The sequence below is a fragment of the Carassius auratus genome, chromosome 6 (assembly GCF_003368295.1).
Source record: "Carassius auratus strain Wakin chromosome 6, ASM336829v1, whole genome shotgun sequence".
Lineage (NCBI taxonomy): Eukaryota > Metazoa > Chordata > Actinopteri > Cypriniformes > Cyprinidae > Carassius > Carassius auratus.
Window position 1 is genome coordinate 4177585 of NC_039248.1, and position 27468 is coordinate 4205052.

Genomic DNA, 27468 nt, shown 5'->3' on the forward strand with positions numbered 1-27468 from the left:
GTCAGAGCACGCGAGACGCGAACCAAGCAAAGTCAGACGAAACGACAAAGAAGAAAGCAAGGTCAAAGAAAACAAACACAAAGACAGACGACACAGACACATGATGACAAGCAAACACTAAAACACATTACAAAGACTCTGTTCTAAAGCCTAGTGAGCTGCCTACCTAGACAGCATTCTCCATATGCTGCCTTATAAGATTCATTATTTGGGGTAGTAGCATTGTGGACATTAGAACGCATTAGAACGATCCAAATGATCCAAAACTGAAGACAAAACCAGACAAATGATGTATAAAAATTTAGTTTGCAGCCAGGAAGATTTGGTCACCAGCTTTTATTCACCAAGGCTGCATTTATTTGCTCATAAATACAGTAAAAAAAATCACTAAATTGTCGAAATATTATTACAATTTAAAATAACTGTTTTAAATGGTGATTTCCTGCTCCAGAAACATTTCTGATTATCAATGCTGAAAACAGTTGAGCTGCCGAATAGTTTTGTGGAAACTGATACATTTTATTTTTCAGAATTCTTTGATGAGCAGGAAGCTTAAAAGAACTGCATTTATTTGAAACATAAATGTCATTTTTGTTAAATTTAATGCATCCTCACTGAATAAAAGTATTCTTTCTGATAAATGAATAAAATCTTACTGATCTTAAACTTTCGAGCAGTAATGTATATGTCATGCAATACTGAAAAGCAAACGGATTTTGCACAATTGATATGCGTATGTTTATGCTTAATTGTGTCATTAGCAGCTCTACTGAAGTCATTACTTGAAATGCAGTCAATTAATGGTTAACTGATTTTTTTTTTTTTTTTTTTTTTTTGCTGATGCCGAGATCTTAGAGAGAAGGGTGGCCAATATAAAGCTGACAGTATAATATCACATTATTTAATTTTAAAGATGCATAACAACTGCTGAAATTAAAATATATGTATTTTACATATATTATGTAATAATATATTATACATTTGTACTTGATAAAAAAATAAATTTGTTAAATAAACATGAATTTAATCTGTGTTGTCATAATAAAAGTCCTGCTTCCAATACATTAGCCAAACAGACAAACATTTTTGGCCTATGCCAATAATGAACAAATCCCAAATATCGGCCGATATATTGACTGACGACTACTGTGTATGTACAGCATTTCAAATCAGGTTCAAATTCAGTCAGCTTCCTATGAAGGCAGCAGACAGAGAGGCAGTTCACAAGCTTTAGAAACAGAGACAATGAACGATATCTTAAAGAAAATCTTTTTTTAAAGGTTTTTTAACACACACACACACACACACACACACACACTAGAAATGTTCATCATGTTGCTACACCACTGTGAGATTGTGTGGTGAGGTTTCTGTAGTGATTTCGAGACACTATACCTGTGACTGCACATTGGCTCCCACCTGAGAGCCCTGGTACGAGTCCCCGTTCAGAGACTGAACACTCATAAACAAATCGCCAGAGTTTGACATGTTAAAAGAGCCAGCAGAACCTGAGAGGTGCACACACACGGCAGAGAGAGACAGAACAAGCCAGAGAAATCAGTCGGAGGAATTCAAGAGAGCAGAAATGCAGAGTTATAGTTAGAGAAGCTCTTCAGAGCATAAGATCCAGCAGCCCATAAAGAAGACCAAGATCAAGAATCCATGCTAAGCAGGAGAGATCCAGCTAAAAGCTAGAGAAAGCTGACACAACAGATCAAAACTCAGATATTTGGTTTGAGCTTATAATAATAATAACAGAAGTTTGTTTTGAGCTAAACGGAGATATGAATCCAAAAACAACCAGTGAGAGAAAATGGCATTTTTAATTTGATTCAAACAAAAACATGTTTGTGAGAAAGACATGTAAAATCTTTGATTGATATTGAGTCAACATTCACATTTGCATATGATTTTATTAATATAGTTTGACGTTTTCACACACCTGTTTTTAATGAGAAAAAAATGTTTTTGTTTGATTGTAAAAAAATTACACTACCTTTCAAAATTTTGGGGTCAGTAAAATTTCATTTTAAAATGATGTTTTTATTTAGCATATCAAATGTATCAAAAGTTACAGGAAAAACATTTATAATATTACCAAACATGTCTATTAAAAAAGAAGAAAAAAAGCTGTTCTGTTCTGAACTTTCTATTCATTAAGAAATCCTAAAATAATGTTCAATGGTTTCCACAAAAACATTGTGCAGCACAACTGTGTTCAACATTGATAATAATCAGAAATGTTTCCTGAGCTGCATATTAGAATGATTTCTGAATGATGCTGGAAATACAGCTTTGATCATATGAATAAATTACACTTCACAACACATTATAATAGAAAACAGATTTTAAATTGTAATAATATTTCACTGTATTTTTGATCAAATAAATGCAGCCTTGGTCGGTAGAGGAGACTTCTTTCAAAAGTATTACAAATCTTACCGACCCCAAAGGTTTGAACTGTAGTATGTAGTACAGCTCCACGTACAGTAAAGTCTTCTCACATACAGTGTGACCCCACAGCAAAGGCTCTACAGCTGCCTGAAGTCCTGAGTGTGTGGTGTGTACGCTCTCACCTGCTGAGTTCGGAGTGGACGGGGAGTTGGCCTGACTGCCGTGTGCCGACACACTCGCCGCGTTCACAGCCGTTCTGGCCGCGTACATGTTGGCTTCTTCCTGGAATTTCCCGATGTTCTTCTTATATCGGATCCGTTTGTTTCCGAACCAGTTGGACACCTGCCCACAGAAACATTGTCAAGACGTGTTTTCCAACACTGTGTTCTATTGAACCTAATGCATACAAATCATGATGGACAATTCAAAATAATCAGGTTCTTAGATGAACCATGACACATTAGTCACACATTACACAAATATGTACAGTATAGCGTTCAAAAGTTTGGGGTTTGGGATGTGTTTTAAATGGGGTCTCTTGTACTCACCAGAGCTGCATTTATTTGATCAAAACTACAGGATTATTGTGAAATATTATAATGATTTGAAATAACTGTTTTGTGTGTGTGAATATGCATTAAAATATAATTGATTGCTGTGATCACAGCTGTATTTTTAGCATCATTCCTCCAGCCTTCAGTGTCACATGATCTTCAGAAATCATTCTAATATGCAGCTAAAAAAACATTTCTGATTATTATCAATGCTGAAAAAAGTGTTCGCTGCAGAATATTTTTCTGGAAACCGTGTTGCATAATATTTTTTCAGGATTCTTCATTAGGAAGGTTTTCACGGTCACTTTAGATCAGTTCATTAGATCTATTTATTAATTTTTCAAAACCATGACACGGACCCCAAACTTTGAACACAATGCACTGAATATCATAGTACTATTTTTAATTATTTAACATTTTTCTCCTTCTTGATTCATTATTTAATCTAAGAATAAAAAAAAGTTAACCAAAAATAGTTATTTCCCTGTGAAAATTTCCAGTAGAAGGACTGAAATAGTATCCCTGTGCTTCAACAAATATTTTTCATCAATAAATAAATAAATAAACAAACACACATGAACAATGGCCAGCAGGAAACTGTTGTTCTGTACAGCAACACAATCAGTGTAAAAAAATATTTTTCTCAGTTATAAATAAAACAGATTATTGTACGGAAAATACGATTTCAGTTTTCTACTTGAAAACATCACATTTAATCCAATGTGTTATTTGATCTTTCTTTATAATTATTTGTGAAATGTACGAGCAATTTTTGAGTGAAACTTTTTTTTTTCAGTGTAGAACAATGAAAATGCACCAGTTCCACATTTAATGTGCATCCTGATTAAAAATAAATAAAAAAAGATTCCAAACGTGTAAAAACTCAATACTAGCAATTCATTTGCTGCAAATTGCATGCCAAAACCGATTGCACACCAAGATAATAGAACATCTTCTTTGTGCAATAATAAAATGCTTAGTGCATTTACAAATCACAAACATGAGGACTGAAAAAGTGTGCAAGAGTCCCAATTTTTGATTTTCAAATAGCAAATTTTGACCACAGAGCATATGACCAGTTGAAACTAAATTCAACAGTAGCTGGTAGATGAAGGATGCTATCAACAGGACTTGTGATGTTCACAAGGACAGAGGTCTAATCATGATGGACACACACACACACACACACACACTGAAATAAATGATCACTTGCACACTGGCAGCTATGATCACAGTATACACTGACAGCAATCACTCAGCACACACTAACGCCCATTATGGCTAATACAGCAGCGGATGAGGCTCTGCACTAATGATAAACACCATTACCATGAAAAGCTAATCAATCCTGCGGCTAAGCTTCCCGTTCCCGCGAGAGGCTAAAGGTGTTTCTATATTACAAAGAGCGCGGCACTCATCACTCATCCCACGAGTCTGACTCTAAACCAGGCCTAAATGCATCATACAATCATTTCAGCTAAATTTATTAAATAGTTTAGAATGCATTATGCATTTAGCGCAGCAGATGAAAAATGCTAAGAGGCATGCGGTGCCATGCTGTAAATGATTTTGTTTTCGAGTTGCATGAGCTTGAACTCGCGTGAGACTAACTGATATATTTTACACAAAAAACAGGTGGAAACAAACATTTGATGTGTCTTGATATCTAGCAAGTTGCCAACCTGGACAACACTTTTGGAAAACGTGCAATTGTAACTATGCTATTTTTAGTAATTGCATGGTACATAAATATGGTAAACATGCAACTGAATATTAGAGAACCACGGTATAACTATCATTGAACTATGACAGAGCAATAATGGGTGCAATATTTGGACAAGGAAATTTCAGAACGAGAACGAACGGATGGTTTTCAGTGTCGTACCTGCGAAACGGTGATCGAACACTTCTTGGCCAGCTCTTCTTTGGCCTCCTCGCTGGGATACGGGTTACTGAGATGGGAGTAGAAGTATTCATTCAGGATCTCTGTGGCCTGTTTGTTGAAGTTTCGTCTTTTCCTCCTGTGCAGACACAAACACATCAGATTTGGACATCTTGCCACAACTTGTGCTGTTTAGTTTTGCTGCGTATACTTCATGCATCATATCACACATTCTGGTAAATACAGAGAAAGGAACTGCTGCTGGCCGTGTACACTTGGGTGACTCGTTACTTTAAGAGAATTAGAGACACAAACCACACAAAAAAAGCATGAAACGAAAGAAAAAGCATGTCAAATCAGTACCTAAATTATTCAACCCTGTTACCAAAATTACTGTAAGAAAAATTATCAAACAAATATTTGTTCTTTATTTTATGGGAAATAAACAATAATTTGATCAATGAAGATACAGAAAAACACTAACCCTCTACTGAGTAACAGAATGATTTAAACTGAATATGCAACCCTGTTACCTCTCTACTTATTTTATTTAACTGCACTGAGAATTTTTCTACATTAGATAAATTAGTAAAATTGAAAAGTTGAATAAGTCGTAAAACCTAGCTTCAAAAGTAGGTCAAAGTTACTATGAAAAGTATCGAAAAAGCTACTATTCAACCCTGTTACTAAAGTCACTGTAAGAAATATTCTGGGAAATCTACTGTTGTAATCTAATCTAAATCTAATCCATTGGAAATAAACAATAATTTGTATTAACACTAACCCTCTACTGAGTAACAGAATGATTTAAACTAAATATGCAACCCTGTTACCTCTTTATTTTAATGTATTCTATTGGATTTCATTTAATTTCAAATTCATATGGTTTTATTTTTCATTACATTTTATTTACTTCTACTTTAATTTTACTTTATACAGACCGATTTAAAAATCCATTTAACAACCCATTTAATTTTATATAGATATTTTATTATTTAAAATATTTTAATTTGACTTTATAGTGAGTGATAGATTGATTTGAACTGTAAATGCAACCCTGTTACCTGCTTATTTTGATTTATTTTATTTCAGTTAATTTTATCAGTTTTTTTCAAACCCATTTTATTTTGTTTTATTGTTTTATTTTATTGCTTTATATTATTGTTTTTAAATAATTTACTTCATTCTTTATTTTGAAGTTGAATGGAAAAAAACAACTACATATTAATCCCAAATTGATAACATGAAACTAAACAAATCAGGTCATGTAACATTTAGCATGGCCTCCTTACACTATTTTCATAGATTAAGGCCAGATTTTTCAGTCTCCTTCATGTTAACATCCAAAGTCAAATTCAGCAGGCAGACGCTTCATGCTTGAAAAGAAGAATAAAGCAGACCCCACACACAGTCAAAAAGAAGAGCTTTAAAACGACTGTAAATTGAGCTTTGGGTGCCAATGAATTGAACTTCCTCTCAGCATCACTCATCTGTGGGTTAAGAGCTCATCTCAGGGCTGTTACATATGCAGCAATGAAGGGCCGGAACAGAGGGTGAGCCGATTTCCTCCCCAAAACCCCTCTTCACTAAATGCAAATGAGCACAGCACGGTCTCAGCCGGAGAGAGGATTAATCAGAGGAACTGAGCATGCTCCAAAGAGTGCTGCGAGGAAACATGAAGCTCATTTAAATGTTATGCCTCCGACTCCAGGCTTCCGGCGTGATTCATCCGCACAGAATGTATGCAAATCCCAGGCACGTTTCAAAGAGAACAAGCGATTACATCGAGAAAGGGACGGCTCGACACCGCAAAGCATGTGTGGGTTTGGATGCGGCCCTAAAGCGCAAGAACGGGGTCTCCACTCCCTCGTGGAGGGAAACGGGAAAACGCACATGTGCAAATAAAGAGTTACAGACAGAGCAGAGCTTGAAGAATGAGAGCGCAGGGTTTGATTACGAGTGGAGTTTCACCCAAAAGCACGGACCTGGCGTCGAGGAAGCGGGAGCGCAGGATCATGACGGCCTCGCAGGTGCTCTGCTTGAGCTGCATCTGGATGGAGCTGAACTTGCGGTGGATGATGCCGACCATGCGCTCGATCTCTTTGGGCGAGATGGGCCGTGTGCGAGACTGCTCTCTCAGCAGGTTCATCACATGGGTCGTGAACTCGTTACACGCCTGAGAGAGGGAAACACAGACCATAACATTACATTTAGTCATTCTGCAGACACGTTTATACAAAGTGACTTACATTTGGGGAACACATAAAACAATTCTTCTTAAAGAGGCAAACAGACGGGAAGTTTTAGGCATTGTTCAAATAAGAAGACGCTAGGAAGAGAAGGAATAAATAAAGAAAAAGACCTTTTGTTCTGTAACCTTGATTCTTTTCGTCAAAGACTAATGAAAAAGAAAATGCATTACAGTTTCCACAAAAATATGAAGCAGCACAAATATTTTCATCATTGATAATAATCAGAAATATTTCATGAGCAGCAAATCAGTATATTATCATGATTTCTGAAGATCATGTGACACTGAAGACTGGAGTAAAGATGCTGGAAATTCAGCATTGCATTACAATAATAAATTATATTTTACAATATATTTAAACAGAAAACAGTTATTCTAAAATGTAATAATATTTCAAAATGATTCTGATCCTGTATTTCAAATCAAACAAATGTAGCCTTGTAAGCAAAAGTGAATTTAAAATAAAAGTAGACACTGGAGCTTCACTGTGAACACTAACAGCAATCATAATATTAAATAAAATCATCCTTAATAAAAATAAGCAAAAATTAGGCTATTTACGCATCCATATCAGCACATGAATCCTACAAGGCAGTGTGGATGCGGTCTATGTATTGTAATGTAGTGATATCTATTAAAACTCATCCATCTCCCGAGCCCTCATTCCTCCACAGACTTCATTAATCACGCATAAAAATGAGAATGACGCAGTCGTTACACTTTCAATATTGTGACTTAATTCTGAAATGGCCTCATTGGCGTGAGATTCTCATTACTCACAGTGCGACACAAACAGATGAGTAAGAGAGCAGAGCGTGTCAGGAGAGCCAGGACTCATGGGAAGACCACAACAACAGTTACAGAGCGGATGATGAAGGGAGTTTTCACTCTCGTGCCGGGTGGTCTGTGTGTGTGTGTGTGTGTGTGTGTGTGGGTGTGGGTTCGCAGTCCTCTATGACAGCTATGAATGTCCTTGTGTGAACAAACAAAAAGAGGACACCTGGCCCTGTCCCAGAATGCATTTCAGTACATCACCTCTCCTCTGTCCCCACCGTTTATCATCAGAGATGGATCTGGTGTCCGAGCGCATACAGCGGCCACTGATACTCACACATTTCAAAATAGCTTAATTTTATGCCATTGGTTTACTGTATTTTCCAGAATGTCACATTTTTTTAATCTGCTTTAAATTTGTGCATGCATTTTTATATATGTACCATATATATATATATATATATATATATATATATATATATATATATATATATATATATATATATATATATATATATATATATTTGTTTTTTGTTTTTTGCCGTTTATCTGATTTTTGAAAAAGATTATTGAATTCACATCTGAGGTTGAATGAGACACAGAGAGCATCTCAAACACACTCTTCACATCATCATCATCTGATCTGACAGACTTTGGGATCGAAACGCTGCCTGCTGAGCCACACACACACACACACACACACTACATTAAAGCATAACAACGACAGTCAAACAGATGTTGCACGAATCTAATTGATGAGATATTACAGTCAACAAGAAATCTAAACTGAAGTGTTTACTTCAGCACACGTTGCTAGTGATTCATCAGTGCATGTTATTCCAAATAAACTCAAAATGACTTCCATCAGTCAAAAACAGCCTTCTTTTGAGTACGTCAGTGTTTTAGGAAGCTTGAGATGTCTGTGGAATCCTCACTAATTTAGATTAATAGCATAGTTATTCACGCATAATGGTACATTTTCAGAAAAATAACTATTCATGTTGTCAGATTAATTGCTTTATTTTAATTTAATTTGATTAATTTAAAATGTCATGGTTAATTTCAACTGTTAATGGCAGAGTGGTTGTAGTTAACTAATTATTAAATAAAATAAAAAAAAAACATTCAAAAAATGTTTCTTACTTGAAATAAATGCTATAACTTAAGTGAAATAAAATAATATATATATATATTTTTTTTTTCATTTTGGCTCAATGTACTAAAATAACTACAAATAAAAAACTATATAGACAAATAAAACTATTAAAAATTACAAAACAACACAACAAAATTACTACCTGAAAAATAGTAAAAATAGTATAAATAAAAACCGTTTATTATTCTATTTTCATTATTCAGTTCAGCGTAGTTCAGTGTTGTTATTTTTAATTCAGTTCAATAATATAATTAGTGTTGTTGAATATTAAGTTCAAAATGATTATAAACAATGATATTTCTATTAGCATCTTATATAAAGACAATATACTATGATATTAGAAGAACATAAGATATGTAGAAATTCCAAATGATTGGTTATTCAAGCATAGGTTCCACTACTATTAAAGTTAGTTCTGTAAAATCATAATTTAACTAAGTTTTCAGAATATGTCTGTCAATACGTGTTTTTTTTTTTTTGTTTTTTTTTTTTTTTGTGTTTTTTATTATGCCACCTCATCACCATGTTCAGTTTGGTAAACTGTCTGCCTGTTGCACATGGTCTGCAGTTGTCTGACCTGTTCGTACTTCTCCAGCTCGGTGTGGTAGATCTGGCGGATCTGGGTGAGTTTGGCTCTGTAATCTGAGTGTTCGGCTGAGTTATCGGCTCCGACTCCAGCCGATGCCGCCGCCGCCGCTGCCGCCGCAGACCCGCCCCCTTTCTCCGGCCCGGACACGCCCTCCGCCAGCAGCATGTTGTCCAATCGCATCAGCTGGGCATCGGGAGGCTCCTCCTCCTGAGCGCCACGGATACTCAACACTGGAACGACACAAGCAGGAGAGTTTTGAATATACTGAGTCTGACACTACAGGTCCGGCCTCATCGATCCACAGAGAACCTGCTCTCTCTGATAAACTCTCTTTGAGGTCGAAACAAAAAACGGCCAAGGCTGCAGTTGACTTTGCCAAGTTTTATGATGATATAATAAAACTTCATCTAATTCATATCATGAGCTTCCCACTCAGTGCTGCTGCTCTGTGGCTGTAGCATCCATGCAGTCTCCGGCTCTGACACTAGAGGGCCTGAGTGCTTAGATTTTACATCAGGCTCACACACACACACGCACGCACGCACGCACGCATGCACACACACACACACACACACACACTCTCTCTCTCTCTCTGTCACACAGACACACACACACACACTCTCTTTCTCTTTCTGTCACACACACGCTCTCTCTCTCTCTCTCTCTCACACACACACACACACACACACACACACACACACACACACACACACACACATACACACACACACACACAAGAAGTGATATCATACATATATTAGAAATTAACTTTTTCATTAAGGAACTATTTCATTTAAATAAGAATATACATATTTTTACTTATAAATAGTAAAAAAAAATGTTTTTAAATTATACAGTACTCTGTTATAGTAATACTATATTTTACTACAATAATGTATTTGATTAGAGTAATGACTCGGATTAGTAGTATTTTTAGGAATAATATGTATATATATCTTCATACAATACTATACATATAAGCACATACAGTATTATTATTATTATTAACATTTGATATTTACATGAATATCCTTATTTTTATTTTAACACCTTTATTTTAGTTAATAACACTGTTATTATAATACTATATAACACACACACACAAAATTATGATTAGTTTCAGCAGTTTCATTATAAATAGTTTTTTATTTAAATATCTTTACATGAAAACTATATCTTATAATATTATATTATTATAAGACTACATTGTATAAATATTAATTACAAATATTAGTATTGTTAGAATAAATATTAGTATTTTATATATATAAATATATATATATATATATATATATATATATATATATATATATATATATATATATATATATATATATATATATATAACACTATAATACTATATTATTATAATTCTACATTGTTTAAAATACTAGAACAATATTATTAGTAGTAGTATTATAGTTACTAATAATGAAATTTATATAAATACCTTTATATAAAAACTATACGCTATAATACTATATTCATTATAGAACATACAAAGAAAACTTCTTAAAAATATTATTATTATTATGCATAATTGTTTTAAAATATATAATTGTAATAATAATACTAATTATTAGTATTTTATTTTATTTTATTATTATTCCAGTTTGAATTTAGTTTTGTCTCTCAGGATAAATTCAGGGACTGAAGCGTTGAATATTAAAGGCTTTCTCTCGGTTCATGCTGCTGTCAGGTTTGATCTCCCTTCCATTTTAATTATCAGTGACATTCTCGTCTCTCATCTAACGTCACAATCAGTTAGCGAGTCAGGGGTAGACGGAGTAATTTCCTCAAGATCTGACACACAGGCAAAAGAGCGGCTCTGAGACTGTAAGGCTGTGGTGGGCCGGTCATTGTCTGGGAGTCAGAGGAAACACTTCATTAATCCAGAGACAAAGCCACGCACCGGTGCATTAACCCCAGACCGCTGCGGTGAGAAAGAGGCCGGCTGGACGCTCATCGAGCGACGAGACTCTGACCTCCTCCTCAAGACAAAATGCAAAGGCTGTTGGGGAGCAGGAGAGGTCAAGAGGTCACGGCTGGGGCACAGCGGCCCATACACAAAACATCTTCATTCACAAACATTTTCCATCCAACCTGAAACTGTGGTAAGGATTCAGATGGAGAAAATCTCACAAGCTACGCAGATGACATGGATTAGCATCACGTGTTTGAGTGACCACAGATAACACATACAGAAATTAATTTAACCATTTGCCAAATAACGTCAAATCACAAAGAAAAATAACAGATTAACGCTCCTCAACAATTACAATACAAGAAATATATATTTTTAATATATAATGAATAAACTGTCAAGCTTAAAATGAATAATACTAACAATATATCTTTTTTTTAAACTGTGGTCAAATCGCAAGGAAAAACAATCTAAATCGCTTTTCTTAACAAATAAAATACAATTAAGATATTTCTTCATGTCTTTAGAAGAAATTGTGTCAGACTCTCTAAAACTATTTGCCAAATGAGGCCAACTGGCATAGAAAGATATCAGAATAACTCTCCTCAACAAATACCATAAGATAATATTACACGGATATTATCAATGGACTATTCTTAAGAAATTGTGACAAACTCCAGGCTTCTATTTATAAAAAAAATATGACGTCAAATTGTACAGAAAAATAAGAGTATCTCCCCTCAACAAATAAAATAAAATAATTACAATTGTTATTATTATTAAATATTATTATTATTATTATTATTATCATCATCATCATCATTTTAAGAAATTGTGTAAAACTCCAGGCCTCTGTAAAAAAAAAAAAAAAAAATCGAAAATCATTGGACAAATTAACTCAGATCGCAGGTGTGCGATTTAAAGAGGGATTCATGAATAAATAATGAAATAAAAAGTTAAATACAAAAGAAAAATAAAGCATAAAAAAATAAATACAAAAAAAAAAAAGTGAAATTAAATCATAAAATAACATCATGATAACCCATACATGACACCTTTGGTAAGGAAAAGTTGAATGTATGTGGGATTTGTTCATCTGTTTTTTCATCCAGCAGGGCAGGTGGAAACTGTAAATCTAATCAGTTAGTAAATTAAAAGCACACTTGATTTGTGGAATCATTCATGTTTGGAGCAAAAACATGATTGCAAAGAGCAATCCAATAAAACGTCACAAAGCAGGTGTTTCCCATTTGATACGGCTCCTGCAATTTCACTAAATTACTGGAAAAACATGAAAAGCAGAACGCAACACAGTTTTCCTTCAGTTAATAAGTCATAAATGCCATATTTAGGATCCCATTTCATTAAAGCACAGAACTATATCAAACCAGTTACAGTCAATGTTCATAATCTCAACTTTCTAAAGTACTGAGACACCACGAGCTCTCGAGTTTTACAAACTGATTATCCCAAATCCAGTGAATAAGGACTCAAATGCACCCAAGTTTAGCACATGTTTAACGGCTGTGAGCACAAGGTATTCTTCGGAGAAACTCAAGGCCAACAGAATTCCTCCCAACGTTATAAAACGTCTAGACTGTCAAGCGAAACTGGAACATAAAAATTCCCCGTTCAGGAACCGACGAGGCTCCCCTCTGCCAAGTCCCAGTTTCACATTCACCGGTGTTTATTTGACTTGGCTGGATGTATCTCCACCATCAGTCTGTTAAAACCAAAAGCTGTTTGGCCAGGGACGGACACAGAGTGAAAATCCCCAGCCAAACGCAATACGACACACTCCTTTGAAAGAATACAAATGGCATGGGATCAAAAGTCGATGGAAAGGAAAGAAATGTTCTGAACGTATAAGCATGCAAAGCTTTATTGAGAGCCGTAGCGGATTCATGAGGTCGTATTGAGCAATGCTTCAAGCGCTATAAAATCAAAAGTCAGGTTTACAAGCGTGCTGTACGAGAGTGGTGATCTGGCAACATGACGGTGCACAACCTGATCCTGTTTATAGTTTCACACGTGCTCGCCACAAACTGAGACTCCCTGCCACTGCTGACGCGGTTTCACCCAGAAAACACACGGCTGTAGCATCTGTCAGGATCCCTCATCCCTCAATGACAGCTGATTCTTACACAGAGCAAGAGACCGAACTACGAGAGTCTGCAGACTGATACACATCCATCCCACCATTCACACACCGGTTCAGCTGTGGATTCACTGCGGTTCGGACATGCTAAATTATCCTGAAATTAATAAGAACAAGCATCTAACAAGCACATGTAAGGCATAATGTCTCTTGCAATAGAATAGAATAGAATAAGGTTTGGACATGCAAAATTATCCTGAAATGAATAAGAACAAACAGACAACAAGCACATGTAAGGCATAATTTATCATGGAATAGAATAGAATAGAATAGAATAGAATAGAATAGAATAGAATAGAATAGAATAGAATAGAATAGAATAAGGTTTGGACATGCAAAATTATCCTGAAATGAATAAGAACAAACAGACAACAAGCACATGTAAGGCATAATTTATCATGGAATAGAATAGAATAGAATAGAATAGAATAGAATAGAATAGAATAGAATAGAATAGAATAGAACAGAATAAGGTTTGGACATGTGAAAGTATCCTGAAATGAATAAGAGCAATCAGACAACAAGCACATATAAGGCATAATGTATCTTGGAATAGAATAGAATAGAATAGAATAGAATAGAATAGAATAGAATAGAATAAGGTTTGGACATGTGAAATTATCCTGAAATGAATAAGAGCAATCAGACAACAAGCACATATAAGGCATAATGTATCTTGGAATAGAATAGAATAGAATAGAATAGAATAGAATAGAATAGAATAGAATAGAATAGAATAAGGTTTGGACATGTGAAATTATCCTGAAATGAATAAGAGCAATCAGACAACAAGCACATATAAGGCATAATGTATCTTGGAATAGAATAGAATAGAATAGAATAGAATAGAATAGAATAGAATAGAATAGAATAGAATAAGGTTTGGACATGTGAAATTATCCTGAAATGAGCATAAGCACATGTGAGGCATAATGTCTCTTGGAAAAGAATAGAATAGAATAGAACAAATTTGGACATGGAAAATAACCCTGCAATTAATAAAAACAAGCATACCACAAGCACATGTAAGGCATAATGTATTTTGGAATAGAATAGAATAGAATAGAATAGAATAGAATAAGGTTTGGGCATGCAAAATTATCCTGAAATGAATAAGAACAAACAGACAACAAGCATATGTAAGGCATAATGCATCTTGGAATAGAATAGAATAGAATAGAATAGAATAGAATAGAATAGAATAGAATAGAATAGAATAATGTTTGGACATGTGAAATTACCCTGCAATGAATAAAAACAAGCTTACCACAAGCACATGTAAGGCAAAATGTATTTTGGAATAGAATAGAATAGAATAGAATAGAATAGAATAGAATAGAATAGAATAGAATAGAATAAGGTTTGGGCATGCAAAATTATCCTGAAATGAATAAGAACAAACAGACAACAAGCATATGTAAGGCATAATGCATCTTGGAATAGAATAGAATAGAATAGAATAGAATAGAATAGAATAGAATAAGGTTTGTGCATGTGAAATTACCCTGCAATGAATAAAAACAAGTTTACCACAAGCACATGTAAGGCATAATGTATTTAGGAACAGAACAGTCCAGAACACAACAGAATAGAATTTTACATCTTTTGAAGAAAATGTATCACATACTAGGCTTTTAATTAGATAAAACAAGTTAAACCCTTGAGTCTGTCATTTTTTTCTTTACAAATGACAGAACAAAATAAAATAGTTTTTATAGAAACCTACAATCTTCAAAAAAGGCAATTTGTTTTACTTAATTTTGTTTGAGTAGAAGCCTAGAATCTGACACATTTTCTTCAAAATATGTAAAAATGTATTTACTTTTTATTATATATAATTTAATTAAATTTTTTTAATGTGTTAGACTCTAGAGTTCTAATAAAATAAAATAAAATTACACTCTATAGCTTCTGGAGAAAATGTTTTATTTAGAAAAAAAAAACGAAATAACTTAAAATAAAACAAAATAACTGCAATTTTATATATTTTAAGAAAATGCATAAACTATAGACTTATAGTAAAATAAAATAACCTCAAGTAAATAAAATATAAAATAAAATTATTACTAAATAATTCAGATCGCAAAGAAAAATAACAGAACAACTCTCCTGAACAAATTGTGTGATTTGAAGAGTGATTCATAAACAAATAATAAAATACAATCTTAAATGAAATAAAAAAAATAACATTCAAAACGAACACAAAACATTAATAAATAAATAAATAACAAAATAACACTATTACTAAATAAAATAAATAAATTGAAAAAATAAATCAGATTGCATAGAAAAATATCAATTCTCCTCAACAAGCTGTGTGGTTTGAAGAGTCATTCATATCCGTAACATAAATGATGTGGGACAATTTATGTGCTTAAGTTTAATATTTGGGGTTTGGGTTTGTCCAAATACTGTTCTAAATGTGCTCACTTTTCTATAGATTTCCTAATTATTTCCTGCTGAAGGATTAAACTTAAAATAACATTCCTTTATGCACTTATTTTCATTTGACACTTGGCTAAAGAGTCGAAACCGCACACTGGAATCTCCTACAAGACCACGTCTCGGAGAGACAAATGATGATTTATTTATCTCTCTCGTGAGCACATAATTAAAACCACTGAATGGATTCTCTTAAATAAATAGGATTAAGCAGAATGAGGTAAAGGGTCCTGCATGCTCAGAAGAGGCTTGGCTCTGGGTCATGATTACACGACTCACTGAAGGCCACTTTACTCTATAATGGCAGGCTAATTGATTCCTGCTAATATTTTCCAGTGTCAGAGCTGCGTGATTCCTCCGGCAGGGCACAGCGAGCAGATAGCTTAGCGCCTCCGAGAAAACACATCCTTGTTATCCTCGTTTTCTCTTTAGCAAGTCTGCAATCATTTCCCCATTCATTTACTCTCGGCTTACAACCAACTTGCTCCGAGTTGGATTACAACATTATAACACTAATTTTGAAGCAACAAAATAAAATAAAAAACACTTATAAAAAGGCATAAGATTGAATACTTTCTTTATGACATAACAAAAATGTCTCTAGGTCTGTAATAAAAATAAATGATATACATTTTACATCTTTTGATGAAAATGTGCCAGACTAAAGGGTTCTAACAAAATAAAATAAAACAAAACAAAATTGCATTTTAAGCCTTCTGAAGAAATTTGTCAGACTCTATGCTTCTGTTAAAATATAATACACTTACATTAAATAAAAATAAAAGGATGCTTCAAGAAGATTGGCTGCTTCTCACTTGAGCCACTAACCCAAGAGCAACAAAGCAAACGGGAGTTCATGACATTTGCTCAACCCCACAGCATGTGGCCTTTTGCAAATCAAATCAATATTTAATAAAAACCCGAGGCCACAGGCTGACCAGACAATGGATTTTCTCTCCGTCGCCTGGTTTATCAAAGTAGATACGTTTAATTTCCGAGAAACCAGGTTGTGTTATTGGAAGAAAGGCACATGTAGGATTTATGCACCTTTTTCTCAAGCTGGCTCTTTTCTGAAAGCCTTGTATTTTCCTTTTTTTTGTGTACAGAAGGATGTTTAGCACTCAGAAACCTCTGTATTTTCCATCAGCCAAACATCAAGCGCTTCTGCTTCATGCCACGACTCCCTCAGATACTGAGATATTAATTGAACTCCTATAAAAGCAGCAGCGTTCGTTCCGGCTGAACCTGTCTTAATTGAACAAGCACAAGACCCAGATGGGAGTTTGTGACTGGATGGTGTCCGACCGGACCAGAGGAGACCATCAGACACCTCCACAAATCTGCTCGTAGCACTTATGCTGTTACTCCAAAACAGACATGTTTTCCTGACAACTGTCTATCCTCGAAATGAAGCAGGCTGTTTTAATGACCAGAAGATGCACAAACAACAGCAGGATTGACACTTACAGCTCACCCAAACAAACTAACAGCTGTCTAAACAATTAGTTGACTAAAAATATCTAGATGGAAAACAAAAGAAAAGAACAAAACACAGCAGGACTGTTTTAGAAAAGATATTGTGGCATCATTACAACATTTATGGCAGGTTGCTTCAAAAGAAAAAGACAATGTTTGTAATGTGCAATCCGTCTAATTGCTAAAGTGCAATATATATATATATATATATATATATAAACATCAATTTATTAGTGAAATTCACATATACATTTTGATTATATATTTATATAATAACTATTATATATTACATTAATTTCACTAATAAAAGGAACTGTACTACATTATAGCATAAATCACAAAGCAACTATCAGAATTATTAGATCTCAGTCTCTATGTTGGAAAAATTGGGTTATAATTTTAAAACGAGGACAAGATATGACTGCAATGACTGCATGCATTTTATTAGAGAAATAATATTCATATTCAATGTATTTCCTGTACATGTGCGTATGGATTGGAATAAGAAGTGTGTGAGATTACATGCATATCCCTGTCAGCGGATCAGTTTCAGCTCCGAACAGAACGGCCACATCCTGTCGCGGTCCATGTTTCTGATGGTGTGTGATAAGGTGCGGGTAACACATGGCTGTCAATAGCCAGAAGAAGACGTAATCCTCTGTGAATTAATGCAGTCGTGTCATTGGAGGCGGTTGGCATGGCTGGTTGTCATGGAGATTCTCAGATAGCAGTGAGATGCTGATGTTGAACGGATGATGTTTAGGTCTGCTGTCAGTCTCGGGTAACGCCACATCTGCTTTGTTTCACACGGACAAAGACACACTGCTGCTCTGTTCCACATGCTGGAGAGCACAAAGACTATTATAAAAGCCTTGCCTCCTCTCAACTACAAAACAACACAAATCTACAGTTTTGTTCTCTGTTAATATATATATATATATAAGTGTATATTTTTCGAAATTAAGATTTATACATCATACGAAAGCTGAATAAATATGCTTTCAATTGATGTATGGTTTGTTAGGATCTGAAAATATTTGGTTGAGGTGAAATGAGGTGCAACGCATATTACTAATCAAAATTTAATTTTTAATATATTTACGGTATATATATATATATATATATATATATATATATATATATATATAACATCAATTTATTACTTAAGTCAATAATAAATCATTAAAGTAACTTTGGCACCAAGTGGAGTAATTGTCTAATAAATACAAAATAAATACGTAAACAAATATTATTTGCAAACTACATGCCATTATTTTAAATGCATTTGTATATTTAATTAATTTGTAAATTGTAAGCGTTTCGCCCCTCTAATTTACAATCCAGAGCACAAGATCATCATGCGAGAAATATATTTGACCTTATATATATATATATATATATTATGCCAACAGCTAATAATAATATATATATATATATATATATATATATATATATATATATATATATATATAAATAACAAATTTGCATTTGATTACCTATAAATGTTAAATAATTATTTAATTAGCCTCTTTGCTATACTGTTTTTATTTCCTAAACTGCATAGCCTGCATTGCTTTTCCATTATTTTATTTTATAATGGAAAGTTTACATAAAAAACTATAGCAATATTTGAAAGTTGCATGTCATTGTTTTAAAAGGAATTTGTTCATATTTATCTTTATATTTCACTTTTTGAATGAAGCAATATATATATATTTTTTCTGTTATAACAGCATTAATAACGATAATTCTACAGTTTCACTGGTACTGGTATTGACTTCCAGACAAATGAACAATCTCTGGCAGTGAGACTGAAAAAGATTAACCCTTTCTAACGTTGTTGTGCTGAAGCGCTGGACTCAGATTGACACTGACAGCTCTGGCTCTGTCTGTTGTTGTGATTCAGAGCGGCTGCAGCTCTTGATAAATCAGGGCGGGACGACGGTGGTCCCGTCACAACACAGCCACCAGAGTCGAGACGACAGCTACATGCTAATTCAGTGGCGCCGCTACTCATTATACAGACGCAAGTGTACTGGAATGGAAATAAAAACTACACACACCGGGAAGAGTGCAACAGGACTCGATCTGTTAAACCAGGCCACCGCTGTCACAACCCTAGACAGTCAGAATGCTGGGAAACAGCTTTCAAGGCATCAGACAAGACAACAGGATCCCTCTGAGAAGATAAAGCCTTAAAACTCACATCAGTGTTATATAAGGTCAATTAGCAAGCGATCAAGTGGGGATTTTAAAGGTCTGATGCTAATACAGGATTTAAGTTGTGCAAAATGATTACATCAGACAGACGGGTAACATCATATATTTGTTATCGTTTAGAGAGTGTCTATACGTAGACCGATATATCAGTGGATTAAAGGAGTTTTTGATAGATAGATAGATAGATAGATAGATAGATAGATAGATAGATAGATAGATAGATAGATAGATAGATAGATAGATAGATAGATAGATAGATAGATAGATAGAGAGTATCTTTTTATACAGACCAATATATCGGTATATGTTTTTAATATTTTCTTTATATATATATATATATATATATATATATATATATATATATATATATATATATATGTGTGTGTGTGTGTGTGTGTGTGTGTGTGTGTGTGTGTGTGTGTGTGTGTGTGTGTGTGGGACATATATTATATTTCATGTATATATTACAATCATAACCAATATTTGTTTTTTCATTATTGATTATTTACATAATATACATTCGTACATATAAAGTATTGTGTGCTTAATTAGCATTTAAAAAAAATCTCATAAAACAAATATATTTATAAAAATAAGATTATTTAAATATAGTAAAATAAGTATAAAAATAATAGTATTATTTTTAGCACAGAACGGATCCCGGCAGACACATAGAAAAGGTGCCATGTCAGTAATTAATCAATCATACAAAAAATAAAATTACAAATTAGAAAGTCAATTAAAAGAATGAGCCCCAACGTACATGTGCAGGTGTGACACACAGCTTAAACAGAGCTGACAGGAGCTGTGTGTGTGTGTGTGTCCTGAAGAGAAGCATCCCCTCAGCCCGAGACCAGCAGCTCCCAGCCCAGTAGACCAGCACAAGCCCGGCTCACTTCTGGCCCGCACAGGCACCTCTAGAGTCGACTCTAATAAAGCTAATTATAATCATTAGAGGCCGGCCAGACCCCAGGCTACTGCTAATGACACAGCCTGAGCTGGAAACCAGAGATAGAGACAGATAGACGTGGAGATGGAGAGAGAGTGAAGTCATTCATTAGGAAAATAGCGTTCCTCATTTCAAAGCATCCTGTGCCTCGGGCCAGACATATTCTTCTAGATCTATTAAATATATGATCTATGAGCTGCAGTTCATCAGGGCTGTGGTCGCTCTACATGCATGAGTTTACATCACACCATTAAGCACACTACTACTCTAACAGGCTCCGTTATTAAGGTAAAGAAAGCCTTGAGCTCTCAACAGGAATAACATTACGCAGTAACATAAGCAGGAATCCACCAAAGCTCCGCGCGATGAGTCAGTTATCTGTGTGTGTATTGGCACGATTGTTCAATTAATTAGCCAATTTCATTCATCATTATAAGTAGTGATAGGCTGAACTGCAAATATGTATCCTAATTCTAATACACGCAATGGCTAGCCATCATTACATTTTTATATTTATGTAGCCTACACAATTATATTCTTTTACACTGTATTCCTTTTGTTTTTAATATCTGCCATGTTGTGTGATGCGCATCCCTGTGTGTAATAAGCAAAGTCCACACACAGTGGACCCGCCCAGAGGCGCATTTTCTACTAACGCGCTTTTTAAATAACAAAAGCATATTGCACCATTGACTTTAGACTTTAGACCAGGTTTGAGTTGGTCTATGGTGCAGTCTATTTTCAGCTTCTTAAAATAGTAATGCACCAGCAATGCGCCTGAACACACCTCTTTTTTGGACCAGCACAAATGGATTTGCTAATTAAACGACGTGTCGCTGGACGGGAAAATGCGAATGGCGCCAGACTGAAACTAGCAAACACACTTGCGCTGTGCATTGTGTAGCATTACGCTAGGTGTATGATAGCGCCCCATGTGTGTGTGTGTGTGTGTATTTATCACACACACACACATATATACACAGTACTATGCAAAAGGGGGGGGGGGGGTTATATTATTTTTATATATTTTTTTATTAAACTACAATTTAAAAAACAACATATTCAGATAATTAATGATAAAATATTATAATAACATATATTGTTAATTATTTTTTTATTTACATATTTTAGATACATAAGTATGTTATTGTTTATATTTCATATGTACATATCTTATCAGGTCATATATGTAATATTTGTTATTGCTTATATAAATAATACATATGTAGTAAAATATTTTATAACATTTATATTATCGGTTTATTTCATATGCATATTTCTGTTATAATCATATATATTATTGCTCATATAGATCCACATAGGAAGATTGATATATAAAAATCCAATATCCATATGTTGTATGTTCAATACTAGTTTCAATACATGATAATATATTTCAATATATGGTCAGCTCTATGCACGTAGGCCAAAATATAAACCCAAGCTGTATGAAGATCCTTGCCCCTCACACCAGATCAAGTGTCCATTTCTCAGCTCCCCGAGGCACTGGACGGCCCGAGACAAGCGTGTCATTAAAACCTGCCCTGCAGCTCTTTATTAAAGTCAGTCCTCCGGGACGCTGCAGAACACTGAGGCCAGGGTGACCAATGACACCATCAGCACTGATCACACCAGAGTCTCAGAGCGTTTCACGTCACACAGCTCAATATCAGACCGAGATCACATGACTGTCAGGCCCTGATTCATTAATGCTGCTGGTGGTTAAAGATCCCAGAGCAACAACTCCTCTAAACTTGCTGATTTCACCAACACTTAACCTCACGCTCCTCCAGGAAAACTGTCCGGACTATGTCTGAACATCACTCCGGATAAACAGCTTCTGCTAAAGAGCAAATCACCTTAAAGGTGACGTGTGGAACTAGATTCTCCAAAAATAACTGGATATTATTATTATTAATTTTATTTTTTGATTGCCAGTGCTAAAGTCATTACTATGACATCTGAATGATTGCTAAGATGTTGTGGATTGTATTTGATTTATGTTTTAACTTTCCAACCAGTCACTTCTTCTCCTCTTGGTCAATAAACTGAATTTGAGACTGACATGGAGGCCATAAAAAAGTGTTTTCTTAAGGAAGACAAACTATCAACAGGTTACTTATAGTTGACTGTAAACTAGAGCTACGTGAATTTTAAATAACATTGAAATCATGTAAGGCTTAGTGTGATTATCAGATTGCAAAGGCTGTGAATTATTTAAATACATAAAAGTGCAGTATATTTTAAAGCAAAGCTCGGCACCAAAAATAGAAGCCAAATAAATAAATTAGTTAAATAAATTAAAAACTGTGTCTACTAAAATAAAATAAATAATTTTTTGTATTTTAAATTAATTAAAAATTAATTTAATTTTTTCAATTAATTACAACAGCCATACATTAGTATTTTAATCTTACAGTTGTTATGTAAAATAAAATATTATTTTTCATAAATACTTGATTTTTCTACTTTACAGTGAAATTTTACAATAGCAATATTTCTTATTCTGTTATATATCTTTAGTAAAATAATAATATGATATATGATATGACATGATATAAGATGACATTACATTCACAACATTTCTGGCCAAATATCGCAGCCCTACAAACAAGCACTACCCCCACCCCCTCATTTAATAGTGCAGCTCAACAGATTAGACTGGCATAAGTATTTTAATATACTTTACCTTTAATAACCTAATGCCGCTATTTATACAACAGGTGTAAAGTGTGAACAGCTGAAGTAAACACGTGCATAAATAGGGTGAAATTTCATGCACATTTCATAAAGCATCATTCTCTCAGCAGCCAACAAGTTTATGTAAAAGTGATTAACTGTAATTAAGCCATAATTACTCTGATTAGCCAAGTCGCAGTAAATTAGAGCAGCACATGGGACGAGAGGAGCTCTGGGAGGAGAGTTTGAGACGGGCCTCAGCGAGCGCCTTACCCATGATGCACTGCTCATCTCGTGCTCTGTGGTGTGATGCTACACACTTAAGGGGAAGTGCTGTCCAATGGACTTCAAAACTGAAGAGGAATCAACAGGACAAGACGACATGGTAATGATGCTTTATGAGAGAAACTGGACAGAGAAAACACAAAGGCTGTGACGCAGTCTCCATCATGAATTGATGTGACGCTGGAAAGGGAATTGTGAAAGTGAATGTAATAGAATTTGGCAACATTTTAGATCAATAAATAAAAAGTAGGACTGTACACTTATTCAAATCATGTTTTGGACACATTTCTGTTAATATTGCTGCAGAATAAGGCTGTTAATGTTATAAGAAGTCTGCTTGTTCTCTACACTGCTTCTTTGGGGTAAATGAGCCTTCACTATAACCCGCCAAAATAAGAGTTCAGTCCAACCTGAAGAAATTATGAAAGGAGTGCATTGCTTTTGGACAGTAGAGGGCACTTCTGAAAGTAATAATAACAATACTGTTTAATAGAACATTATATGGAATATCAAACAATATCACACACTTTTTCGACAATGCTTTAACTGAAACTATAAACATTTGTTGTGAAAGGAATTTTGTTCAATTCCATTTTAAAAGATCAATTGAAATGCTAAAGTTGAATGCCTAAATTTGATCACTACTGTTTTTATTAAATAGTTTAAATTAAAATAAGTTTGCATTGAATCATAAAAATTAGGCAGGCAACACATAATTAAAAATCAATAAATAAAGTCATAGGGAAAGTATTAAAATATTATTAACAGTATAATATCTATCATAACATTGCTATATCATTTTATTGATACTGAACATGATAAAATATTAATAATAAATTGTGCACGTTTTTAAAGTTATTAATTTAAAAAATGTAATACATTAATAAATAAAGTAAATTATTTATTAAGTTATTATTGTTAAGATTTAATAACTGAAGTTTAATTCTGAATCCAGAATAAATTAGATTTCCTGGGGTCCTACATACATGCATCCGTCAAAATCTCCTGCTCAACTCAAGAACAAGAGACTGACCTTTCCGGTCCAGCACAGAGACTGCAGAATGAAAACCTCTCTTCAATGTTTATTGTACAAGAGACACACGCTTGCACGCACGCAGCACGCCGGATGAGTCGTAACGCCAGCTGAAGACTCGGAGCATGCCAGCAGTGACGGAGGCCGAGCAAATCTATCTCATTTCATTTGAGTCTGGCTCCTCTTCTCTGGCACATAAATAATGCATCAGTCGGAGGAGTGTGGAGCTGCAGACTCCTTCTCTCTCTCTCTCTCTCTCTCTCTCTCTCTCTCTCTCTCTCTCTCTCTGCGGGGATCACTGCGGCTCCCCGAGCGGCCCCTGCTCTCCCCGTTACACTGCTCCCGATTAATTACACACTTTAATGAGCTGCATTATTAATGGGGCTCTTACTTGGCAGTTTAAGGAAACGCAGCGGCACGCTCGGCGATACCAGCCTCTAATTCTCATTAAAACATCACACGAGGCTTGTGGGACGGACACAGCCTCGACGACAAAACATCTACAGGATTTAAACACCGCGCACAAAAAGAGGACGGAGAGCTTGGGAAATGAGTTCAGAGAGAGGGGAAAGATTCAAGAGGACGTTCATATGCTCGTCACATTATGTATCCATTGCTTAGGTCTTTTAAAGTGCTAGACATCAATATTAAGTTTAACATTTAATAAAAAAAATAAATAAAAAAAAACTGAATTTGACAATTTATTTTTTTGAGCAGTAAATCATCATATTAGAATGATGTCTGAAGATCATGTGACACTGAAGACTGGAATAATGATGCTTAAAATACAGCTGCACATCACAGGAATAAATTATAATTATGATAAATATTCATATAAAAAATGTCAATATTCATGCTTTTAATGTATTTTTGATCAACTAAAAATGATCCCGAAAAAATTGACCATCAACATTTTGATTTAAGAACACTTTAACAAAAATCGTTCCTAGAAAGGCATCCAGACATCAGATTTGTTTCATTTGGCTCACATGAAAGTCACACACAAGCCTTTTAATTACTGGCTTTTTAAGTGTATTTAAAACTTGGGCCTTAGTACTCAACGAAGCAGCTTTAAAAATAAATGCATCTGCCATGTGAGGAGTGGAACGGAAAACTCTGAAACAGATTTCTGCACGCCGAACACTTGGATTGAGGCATTGTTGTTCATATTTGGAGGCACATAAATATCTTTCTCTTTGTGTTTGCCAGTGAAGCTCTGTCTCTGTCTGTCTGATCCGTCTCTGAGATGAGGTTCACAGCTGCAGAGAGAAAGAGAAAGAGGAACGAGCAGAGAGAGTCCCGCGGGTCCTCCATTTGGGTTACTTTGTGCTGGAGACGCAGGCAGAGCGACTTTCCTCCTGCCATTCAGAGACTTATAACACAACACATCAAAACACGTCACCTTCCATTAATGCACAACCCTCCGCATAAACAGGAGAGACTTCAAAATGACCAGAAATACCCTGAGAACAACATTTCAACACATCCTCAACACAGCCAAGCAGGAAATACTTGCGAATCGATGCAGATAAAACCAGATTTACAGTGCTTTCCTGTGCAGAACTCACCAATGCAATGCTCAGGGTGTTGCTAAGCAGTTGTAGGGTGCTCTTGGTGATTGTTTGGTGATTACTGACTGTCCCAGCAGTCAAAACATCTCAAGCCACTGCAATATTCTGGTCTCAATATGGCGTTTCAATGCAAATGTAGAATTTTTTGTTTTGTTTTGTTAAAAGGTATTTAAAAAAACTCATTATAAATATACAATATTAAAAATATTTCCATTTTTTATGATTTTACAGATGAAAATTAACATTGTTATTCAATTATTATTGTTTTAAATTAATTTTGAGTGAACATTAGATAATGGAAAAGGTCATCTAAATGTAAAAATAAAAATAGTGTGTATATATTAAGTATTGACTAATACCGATAAATTAAAAAATATCTAACACTGGCCAAAAATCAATAAGGAAAAAAAATATATGTTTTATTTTGTGTAAATGAGCTTAAAAAAAAAAAAAACATAAATCATTTCAAATGTAATTTTGGACATCGCAACATTAGAAATTTAACAATGTTATTGAGTTAGGTTTTCAAAATTAGCTTTAAGTTGACATCAAATGATAGAAAATTTCATTAATATGTAAAGGTAATATAAATTATTGTAGTCTTCTAAATATCCAATATCGGCCCATACCGATAAATTTAAAAAAACTATTTAATTTCAGCTAAAAATCAATATTAAAATCAACAAACTCTGAAAAGTGAGTAGATGAAACACTTTAAATGTCGTTAATTAAAACTACAAATATTAAACTTTTATTGTTTTCATTAATCAAAATAAAGCAAAAATAAAATATAAATATTAGACAAAATTTAGACTTAAACTGAAATGAAAATTAGGAATATTTCCTTGACAATTAACTGAAAAAGCTGATGTACTAAATTTACTAAAACTTTAATAAAAAATATATATTAAATCTAAGCAATATACAAAATATAAAAAATGACAAAAGCACATAAAAGCAGATTGACTTAAAATAAAATAAAATTTAAATATTAAAAAGCTAATTCAAGTACAAATAAACTGTAATATTGCATACATAATACTCAAATAACAATAATAACTTATAAGTAATATTTTTTTTTCCAGTAAAGTCGCACCCTGAGACAGGAGCAGGTGAAGATGTGAATGCTAT

General features: G+C 34.2%; 1 protein-coding gene across 2 annotated transcripts in view; it reads right to left on the minus strand.

Annotated features, from left to right (window-relative positions):
- Positions 1-27468, minus strand: part of pbx1b (pre-B-cell leukemia homeobox 1b) — a 68095-nt gene that overhangs the window by 2610 nt on the left and 38017 nt on the right. The window contains exons 3-7 of one of the 2 annotated variants that reach the window (XM_026256683.1): positions 9589-9830; positions 6816-7006; positions 4834-4969; positions 2577-2736; positions 1396-1508 (exon numbers count right to left, since the gene is read on the minus strand). In XM_026256683.1, coding sequence (XP_026112468.1) covers positions 1396-1508; positions 2577-2736; positions 4834-4969; positions 6816-7006; positions 9589-9830 — 842 coding nt within the window. The remainder of the gene's footprint in view (positions 1-1395; positions 1509-2576; positions 2737-4833; positions 4970-6815; positions 7007-9588; positions 9831-27468) is intronic. The other variant, XM_026256690.1, reaches the window with a different exon arrangement.